The 10,524-nt window shown below is 36.7% G+C and overlaps 1 protein-coding gene across 1 annotated transcript; it reads left to right on the top strand.

The window, feature by feature from the left end:
• Positions 1-333: 333 nt before the first annotated feature.
• TLR3 (toll like receptor 3) lies at positions 334-9,966 on the top strand. The gene is made up of 6 exons (XM_003205774.4): positions 334-482; positions 874-971; positions 3,242-3,690; positions 4,534-4,725; positions 6,257-8,085; positions 8,699-9,966. The coding sequence occupies exons 3-6, from the start codon at positions 3,250-3,252 to the stop codon at positions 8,925-8,927; spliced, it is 2,691 nt and encodes an 896-aa protein (XP_003205822.1). The 5' UTR covers positions 334-482; positions 874-971; positions 3,242-3,249; the 3' UTR covers positions 8,928-9,966.
• The last annotated feature ends 558 nt before the right edge of the window (positions 9,967-10,524 follow it).

Below are 10,524 nucleotides of genomic sequence, written 5' to 3' on the forward strand. Positions count from 1 at the left end.
TCCAGAGAAGTGGTAGCTAAGTCACTGGAAAATGTGAACTTTTAAATCATGTTAAAAGAATACCTGAAACATTTATTGGGACTTTTAAAAACAATTTCTTACTTTAATATAATAGAAAAGGTCTTGTTATTATTTGTTAAAATTAATATACCATCACATAAACTCCCTTTTTAAGAAGCGATATTTCATGTGATTCCAATGGGTCCTTACTGAGCACTGTTTTCACAATAAGAGAAATATCTCCACAGCAGCAACATCCCATCTGCTTTTGGGATATTGCCCCACATCTTTCCTGAATCTTGGGTTTCAGCCCGGGCCGTAATGCAGTCTCCTGATGCTGCACACCGTGCTTCCAGCAGCAGCACTGCGTCTGTCTCCGCTTTCACTTTCACTTCTCCTTCCGGCCCCGGCCGGCCTCACCTCGCGGTTTTCGTGCTCGAGGGCCCGGTGGCTCCACGCTGGAGGAGCTAAAGCCTGCCGAGGTAAGTGCGTGTCTTTCTTCCCTTATCGGTAATAAACGAGGGTGTCAGAGGGCGAAGCTAAAGCTCTGCTCTGGAGTTTGGCGATTTCGTGGCTTGTGGCTTTCTCCTAATTTGCAAAGTTGGTGCCATTGCTGTTTGCTGAATGAGAACGTGCCTCGGTGCTTGTGCCCAGCGATGGGGTCCCAGCTGGCCGAGAGAGTTCTGCTGTAAAACAAGCAATAGTGAGGGAGCAGGAGTGTCCATCTCTGCGAGATGCTGGAGGGTCCCTGCTACAGTTCTGCATTTTTAAAGATCCTTGCTGGTATCACTGAGAAATCCTGTTCTGTCTTTTTTTCCTTAACTGCTATTATGTAACTTTGCCTTTTAAATCTGATGATATTTACTTCTCTAGGTTCCCAATGAAAGCATAAAACATTTCAAGCTGTCTCCAGACTTTCTTCAATGAAAATAGCCAAGCACAAGAAGGCAGCCCTGTTGGCCTTGTTACAGGTCAGGCAAAGAGCAGTGTTGGGGTTTGCATAGTGAATGCATTTCTTCTTCTTTCGAACTTAGTGATGAAATGAGAACAATTAGGGAGCAATCTCATCTTCCTCAGATGCGGGGATGGGCCCCTGTGTTCAGTACCTGCCTGCAAGACTGCCAGGTTGGGTTGTTTGCTGTCACTTCCCCTCTCCTGTTTGCTCACAGGTGAGCGGTGAGCCAGTCTGAACTGCAAGAGGCAGGGCAGGTCCACATGCAGTGCCTAGCAAGAAAATTAACTTTTATTAAGACTTATTTTAAACAGTATTTTGCAGTCCTTTGAACACAGCTTTGTAATGCTTTCAGTCCTTTTTTCCCTTGTCTCCTTGTTCCCACTTGATTTTACTGAAGGTCTTTTGCTATGGTTGATCCCAAGAAAGCACTCACAAGGTCCCCCTCTGGCCAGTGTAATGCTGGAGCAGTTCTAACATGCTCCCCCTGCACAGGCAGGTCCCCTGTGAGGCTGAACGTTACTCAGCTTGACTTGCTGAAGCCTCGTTGGGCTGCAGGTTGCAGCAACATTTCATTGGAGTGTTTTGTTACAGTACTGAAAACTCTTCTCTTTAAAACATCTGTTCAGAAAGCTTTTTCTCTGTTGCTTCAAAAAGCCTTTTCTGTACAAATGTGTTGGTTTAATTTCATTTCGTTGTTTGCAGTTTGCCATGGAGTTTGAGCTCAAGGCTAGGTTGTGTTAATGAATGAGTGGTAACTTTCAAGAATAGATAAATGTGACCTGCAGAACCAAGGGCTCATCCTCAGAGTTTGTCTTTGTAGAGGCTGTTGTGGAATTCCCAAGGTCTAATGAGGTTAAAATCCAATTCTGTAATCTGTCTTGTAGCAGGCACAGTTTTTCTCCACCTGGGAGCCCATCATACTGAGACTTGAACTGAGGATGGTGGGTAGGTTCTCCACTCTGATGGCAGAAGGCCGTAGGAATATGTATATATGAGGACTGCAAAGACACTTATCACTTTAGAGGGAATAATAGAAGTATTTTGGTATTTTTTACTTTTAAGAAAAAATGCAGCAGAACCTAAACTTACTGCTATCTGTGAAAGCAAGGAAAAACATGCTGGGAAGCACACCTGAATTATTTCCTCTTCCTTTGTTGGAGATAATTCAGATGAAAATGATACAGAAGTCACTTGATCAGTAGAAATGCTGTTTAATTGGACAAGCTCTGACTGAGCAGGATAGTCACACCATTCTGAGTTCTTACAGGTCTGTTCAGGTCAGAATTTGTGTGGAATAAGTTTTCACTTTCAGTAAAGCTGTATTACAAGATAGATAGATGAATTTAGGTCTTAAACTGAAATTGAATTAGGCCTAAATTGAAACTGCATAAAATATGAAGAAGTTTGTGATTCATCAGAAATGTAACATAGTGCCTAAACAGGCAGTACGATTGAAGATCAGTGCACTGGTGAACAGATTTTGATATGGTAATGGAAGTACTTAAGATATTGAGGAATATGTTAATTCTTAAAGTTTCCTGGGGAAAAAAATGTGATTCCGTGAGAAAGAGTATGTTTTTATGAAAGCATTTGAATAAACGCCTTGAATCTACGAAGAGCATTTTCTCTACATCTTGGTTCTTCTCCCTTTCCTTCCTAGCTAAGTGAGGTATAAGGTCGGTATAGATTCATTTTGTCTGCTCATACGCCTTTCTATAGTCTAGTATTCCTTCTTTTATTTTATCTGCAACTGAAGTAAGACAAGCAAAAGCCTAAGTAAGGTGAAAAGATGGTTCGAATTTTGTGTGGCTGGCTTGTGAAACAAGAACAGGCAAGAATTGTAAAATAAAGAAGTGGTATTTATATTACGCATTCTTACTGCATGTATCTTCAAATATTTTAAGCACAGTTAAAGTTCAGGGCATAGGTGATTAACACTGAGGGGGCTGTGTACAATTTGTCATATTTATTTGTCATTTATTATTATTTATACGCATACTAAAGCAACGCAAAATTAATTTGAAAAGGGAGAATTGTTGGAAATTTGTGTTAGTTATAGACAAATTGTTAGTAGCTCTTTAAACATAATTATTTTCAGTGAAGAGTGGTTATTACACATACCTTTTCTACCAAAATGGATAGTACATCATGGTGAAAAAATGGTGTTTGCTCAAACTGTATGAATTTTTTGTGCCTGTCTTGCTTAAGCCTTCAGCTTAAGGTATAAGGTATGAGCTGTATCAAATGATTCTGATTTGTTAACGTGTGTTCATTTTGCCTTTGCAGATAAAACTATGGGATGTTCTATTCTTTGCTGGAACAGCTTATCTTTCAGACTGGTATCTGTTTGCTTACTATGTGCATCAGTTGGAAAGCAATGTCAGATTAGAAATACAATGGCAGATTGTAGTCACCTAAAGTTGACACAAATTCCTTCTGATCTTCCAAATAACATAACAGGTTTGGACATTTCCCATAATCAGCTAAAAAAGCTAGTTCCTGAAAATCTGACCCAGTACAGCAATCTGATTTACTTAAATGCGGGATACAACATCATCTCTAAACTGCAACCAGAATTGTGCAAAAATTTGCCCCTGTTGCAAATTTTGAAGCTAGAACACAATCAATTGCATGAACTCCCTGATGGAGTGTTTGCTACCTGCAGCAACCTGACTGAGCTCAATCTAGGATACAACATCATAGAAGTAAAAAATGATCCTTTTAAAACCCTGGAGGTAAGCTCTAGAAATGCACCTTTTCTGGTAAATAAAGTACATGGGGAATTTATTGTATGTGTATACAAAGCCTATTTGCATTTGAAAATACCCAGCATATGATCTTTACTGATTTTCCAAAGAAAAGGTTTAGTGTCTTATTGTGTCAAAATACACTGCAGCCTCAGCTGTCCTGAGAGTCAATGCTCTCCATCCCTTTTTCTCTGCTGCATCTTGTCAAAGCATCTCTCCACACAGGATTTATGCTGATGAAATATGGCGTGGTCAGGAATCTGAGTTGCATGAGTCTAATGATAGTTGCTAGTCTAAATCCTCAAGGTCAGGCTGTAAACATTCAGGTTGTAAAGATCAATGTTTAGGCTAAATGTACTGTCTCCCAGAGCTTTGAGGATTGGAAAAATAAAAAGGCTTTTAGTTGCCTTTGTTTCTCCTGGTAGGTTGGGTGTGGTTAAGTATTATCTGTAGCATATTTGTGGGCAAAAGTCATGTAAAAGGGAGGGTCTGAGGAGAAAAGAAAGTGAGTATGCATTTTTGGATAGGTCCAAACATTTGTTTTACCCTCGGTATTCCAATTACATAAAATGTGCTTGCTAACTTTCAACTATATACAAAGCAGTGTAGGGAGCAGAACTGAAGTTGTGGACCTCTCTTTTCCACTGCCTTGTTGATGGAGCTTGGAGCATACAGAAAGCTTCTTCCTTCAGGAGTGGAAAAGCTGCCATTCTTTATGACAAATTTATTTTAATTGTAGTATTGCAACCAATATCTAGTACAATATTTCAGAATGTTCTTTTTAATTACATAAAAAGGTTTTTTATACTTTTATTTACATCTTCTCTACAGAATTTGAATATTTTGGATCTATCTCATAATCACTTGAAGTCAGCAAATTTAGGATTGCAGCAACAGCTGAAGAACCTTCGTGAGCTTGTGTTGTATAGCAATCAAATCACTGAGTTAAAAAAAGAAGACTTAAAATTTCTTAGCAACACTTCATTGAATAGTCTTGATTTGTCATCAAACCCCCTGAAAGAGGTAGGAAGCATTTCAGTAGAAATTCAGCTGGTGTAAGTATAAAATGGAACTATCCTGATTTAACATATGATTGTATGGCTTCTGTTTTATGATTATATTTTGAATCTATCAAGATCAAACCTGCAACTATTCTATTGTATATAGGATTACTCCTGGTCTTCAGACGTAATACAAAATTATTTTCCTTCCACTGAATAAGAGCTGGTCTCATGTAGACCAGAGACCTCAAGCAAGAGCTAGATCAAGTATGTCTGTGAACCCTCACCAAGTGTATTTTATACAGGGTTCTTTTTAGAACTGATGATGAACAGCTGAAAAAATCTAAGCTGGGAAAAATTGTAATATGCAAAACCAGTTAAACAATATAGGTCTCCCTAGTTATCAGAGAGAAACATTATATATGCAAGTAGAGTACTCCAGAGAAATAATCTTTGCAGAAAAATATATCCACTTCTTTGTTGTGCATGTTTGTTTTTTAAGTGTGTTGGCTCTGCCACCTACCTTGTTGTCAGTTTTGTTCTCTCTCAGTGTTAAAATACAAACCTTTAAAGATGATGGTAAGTGTTGCATTTCTAAACTTGCATGAATAGTGATATATTTTTTTTCATCAGTTGATTAATCTGTATAAACTTTTACATTGTAATTGCAAGAATATTTTGAGTTGGCATAAGTTTGTACAATAGTTAAGAGAGGCAATTCCTCTTTCTCTGTTCCCATTGCTGCTTCACTCCTCCTTCTTGCTGGTACAAACTTTAGTGAGGAGATGGACTAGATCACCTGGGGAAACTACAGTTTTGTTAGCATGGTTAGCTTATGACCAGGGTAGTTCCCTATCTTGTTCACTGTATGGCTGCACGTATAGCCATACTGGCACAAGGGTACAGCAGATGACTATGTAGATGTAATTGCAAAGGTTACCCTATGTCAGTTTAACTTGCTCTGATTTTACCAGTCTGATATCTGGAAAGCAACCATATGCATTTAAACCACATTGATAAATGGAGTATTTCATCATTCAGCTGATATCTGAAACCAAGATGAGGGGCCAGCACTGAAATGGTGACTTCTGATTTATGTCATGAAAGTGAGCGTGTAGTATTGTGTTTCATGAATATAGATTGTGCTCATGCAGAAAAACTGTTTCTTTGTTAACTTTTTTTTTTACAGTGTATCCCAATAAAATAATAATTAAAGAAAGTTATATGGAAAGATTATCTCGACTACTAAAATACTTACAGTGAAATATTTTCAGTTGAATGCAAAATGGTAACAAACTCTCATCTCACTAAGAAACATTTTATCTTATTCTAAAGGAGTATCACTCAAAATTATGATGATCATATTACAAATTTTAGAACATGAGATACTACTTCAAGAAGTTTGTCTACAATCAGATGTGGAAAAAGTGTGCAGGAGTTCCAGTTTGCCTGATGTTCTGATTTGAATAACCTTCCCAAATTTGGGCTTTAAGTTCAACTTTCTTACATAACTCTCTTGTTTAGGTCAAAATTTCTTTTTCCTTTCCTTGTAGTTTCACACAGGATGTTTACAAGCAATTGGAAATCTGTTTGGCCTTATTCTGAACAATGTTGAACTTGGTGAAAATTGCACAAAGAAACTTTGTACGGAATTATCAAACACAGCGATTCAGAACCTCTCACTGAGCCATGTGAAGCTTTCACACATTAATAGGTTAACTCTCCAGGGTCTGCAAGGAACAAACCTCACAATTTTAAACCTTTCAAAAAATTCTCTCTCTGTGATAGAGGATGACTCATTTCAATGGCTGTCAAATTTAGAGTACTTGAACTTGGAGGATAATAACATCTTTAAAGTGTCTTCACGTTTATTTTATGGATTGTCCAGCATTAAACATCTGAATCTGATAAACGCACTTAGTGGGAAAATTGAAGATTTTTCCTTCCAATGGTTATACCGCCTGGAGTACCTTATAATGGATCATAACAATTTTCCACAAATCACAACTAACATGTTCACAGGTCTGAAAAACCTGAAATACCTAAGTCTTTATAACTGCAATATAAACTTACAAAGAATAACTAATAAAACATTTGTATCACTTGCTAATTCTAGCTTGCAAGTTCTCAATCTCACAAAAACAAGGATCTCTACAGTAGAAAGTGGGGCATTTTCCTTCTTGGGACAACTGAAAATTCTTGATCTTGGTCTCAATGAAATTAATCAAGAGCTCACTGGTCATGAGTTTGAAGGTCTCAATAATATAGAATATATTTATCTTTCTTACAACAGAAATGTGACTTTGCGAAGTGAATCTTTTATTTTTGTTCCAAGTCTTAGCAAACTGATGCTAAGGAAGGTAGGTTGCAATAATCTGGCAATTTCTCCTTCACCTTTTCATCCACTACGGAATCTTACTGTCCTGGACATCAGCAATAACAACATAGCAAACATAAAGGAAGACTTGTTCGATGGACTTTACAAACTTGATATTCTGGATTTGCAGCACAATAATTTAGCTCGACTTTGGAAACAAGCAAATCCAGGAGGTCCAGTTCTTTTTTTAAAAGACCTTCCCAACTTGCGTGTTCTTAATTTAAAATCAAATGGATTTGATGAGATTCCCGTTCATGTTTTCAAGGGTTTGCAGCAGTTAAAAAACTTGGATTTAGGATCAAATAATTTGAATTTGCTGCCAGCAACCTTATTTGATAACCAAAACTCTCTAAATACGTTGAACCTTCAGAAAAATCTAATAACGTCAGTTGAAGAAGATGTGTTTGGTCCAGCTTTCAAGAGCCTGAGAAAACTAGAGATGGATTCCAATCCATTTGATTGCACCTGTGAAAGCATTGCTTGGTTTGCTAGTTGGCTAAATGTCACTCAAGTGTATATACCCGGATTGCAGTCTCAGTACATCTGCAACACCCCACCTAAATATCACAGTACTCTGGTGTTGCATTTTGACACCGCAGCCTGCAAAGATAGCGCTCCATTTAAGCTTCTGTTTGTGATCACTACCACTGTTGTGATGCAATTCATTTTCATCGTTCTTCTCATCCATTTTGAAGGGTGGAGAATAGCTTTCTACTGGAATATTTCTATAAATCGAATACTTGGCTTTAAAGAGCTTGACAGACTGCGGGAAGTGTTTGATTATGATGCCTATGTTATTCATGCAAGAAAGGACACAAATTGGGTATTGACGAACTTCACCTCTCTGGAAGAAAATGAGCAATTTCAAGTTAAGTTTTGTCTAGAAGAACGAGACTTTGAAGCAGGAATATCTGAATTTGAAGCTATAATTAACAGCATAAGAAAGAGCAGGAAGATTATTTTTATTGTGACTGAACATCTCTTACAGGATCCATGGTGCAGGAAGTGAGTAAAATATAAAATACTGTATGTAAGGGGAAAATTTCTTAACAGATTTTTAACAAGGTAATCTTTTTTTGCTATTTAAATTAATTAAAAATGCAATGCAAATTCTCCTTTCATATATCCTACCTTTGGAACAGTTACAAATTTAATAAACTTAATTGCTCTACATGTAAACTAGTAGATATTTGAACACTTCTGTATGTATATCTTTTTTTTTTTTCTTTTCAAAAAATCCAACAGTTACCTTTGCAGATTGCTGTTCTTAAAATTATGTGTTTGAAACAGGACAGTCATTGGTGTGATCACTGGCATCCATTTTTATATACCTTTAAGCAACTCTTTTCACTGCTCTTCAGCAATGAATTTGAAGGAACCTTGCTATTTATGGCTATGTCAAGACAGTAGACTTAGGTTATATTTTAAGAGTATGCTTTATCCTTTATTTAAAATGTAACTAATTTGATGTAAGTAATGAGAGTTTTATATCATAAAACGTACATTAAGACTTCACTTTGAATTTAGACCCTGATTTTACAGCATGCTATTATGTGCAAAGGTCTATCTGTCATTTGTTCCCAAGCCTGAACTTAAAATTTTGTCTTACTTTTCCCAGGTTTAAGGTGCATCATGCTTTACAGCAAGCTATTGAACAAAGTCGAGACTCCATCATACTGATCTTTCTTCATAATATACAAGATTACAAGTTGAATCATGCACTTTGCTTGAGAAGAGGAATGTTCAGATCTCGCTGCATCTTGAACTGGCCAGTCCAGAAGGAAAGAATCAACGCATTTCATCAGCAATTAATGATGGCACTTAAATCTAATAGTAAAGTGCGCTGAATTCTGTTTTCTGATGTTAGAAAACTAGCAGGTCTTCAGTAAAAACTGGAAAAAAAAATTGTCTGAAAGTTGATAATTTGTATTTACTTGTTTAAGTTCATGTACTTGCTGATATTGTAGTTCACCTGCACTGAAGTAATTGCATTTGATAGTCATTTCAGTATGTGCATCAACAATGTGAGAAATTCTGGAAAGTGGTGAGAATGACTGAAGTCCTTGAAAAAAGTATCTGATGTAATGCAGAAAAGCCATGGACTCTACATTAACAGGATATATAGAAGAGGATGCAATAATAAAATTTCAAATCCTGCCTAGGAAGCAGAATGGACACTACAACTTGTTTTTAAATTTCAAAAGAAAATAAATAGAAAACAAACCTGACTTTTTTTTCTATATTAAGCACAATGGCATGGAAATAATTTCTATAGTTGAAGCCTTTGAAAATGGATAAATCCGGTGGAATTCTTTAGTGTAATTTGTTATACACTCATTTAGTATTCTCTTCATTAAAATACTTTACAGAAAATTGGGGTAGTTAGCAATTGCATAGCACTAAGGTTCAAACGTATAAGCTAGTACCTTGATCTGGAGAGAGCTGAGAACCAGCAAAGCATGCTCCAAAGTTATGTTTATTGTGTTTGACGCTCATCGTGATTCTATGGAGCATTCGAGCACAATTTATTGTAAAGTGGACAGTCATTTGAATATTCCTATTAATGTTTAATTTCTCCTCTGATGGTTGTTTTTGTATTTTTTTTTAATTTTTATTTTTAGTTGTTCAATCCTTCATTATCACAGGACTATTTTTGCTTTTACTTTTTGTTCCCCCCTTGCATTTCCCTCATCAATTTCAATACTACTGTTATGCCAAGAACTCTATTCTACTGCTTTAGAAAATAGATTTCAGAGAGATCAACAAAAAATTTTAAGCAGCTTTTTAATGATCTGTTATATGTACAGATGAAAAACTTCAGTAGGCTTCTATGACTCATGATAAAAAATATATAAATGAATAATAATAAAATACAAATTTAATGAACTGGGTTTTGCATGCTCTAGAAGAGTTGAAAGCGAAGTAGAACTACTTTCACTGGCTCAGGAAGTCCTGAAGTGAAAACAAAAGGTTTGTTTACAGGTGAAGTGATAGATGATGATTCCCTAATTACAGTAATAGGATTATCCCATTGTGATGCTTTCATCTCAACTTTCTGTCCTTTTCAGACTAAGTGACAAATTTGCTCTTCATGTGTAGGCCATGAAAGCTGAGGAGGCAAGGCGGTAAGGATGGGTGCCAGGGATGCACCTCATCAATCGTTCTTTCTCTTATTTAAAGACCAACCCGCGAACAGGTGCCTGTGTTTCCTAACCCTGCAATGTCAAAATACAGCAGAATTTCTCCTTTCACTTCAAAATGAACTGTTCAGAATATCTTAGCATTTCACATGTAGATTAAGAAGCAGAGAATTTGCAGAGAAACACTGAGGTGAAACATGATACGAGGACTCAAACCAAATGATCAAATGGTCTTGTCTGGCCATTAAACTCGTAAATGACAGCTCATCTAAATTCTATAAAGATACCCTTGTAAATATAACTA

This window comes from Meleagris gallopavo, chromosome 4 (genome assembly GCF_000146605.3).
Source record: "Meleagris gallopavo isolate NT-WF06-2002-E0010 breed Aviagen turkey brand Nicholas breeding stock chromosome 4, Turkey_5.1, whole genome shotgun sequence".
NCBI classification, from domain to species: Eukaryota; Metazoa; Chordata; class Aves; order Galliformes; family Phasianidae; genus Meleagris; species Meleagris gallopavo.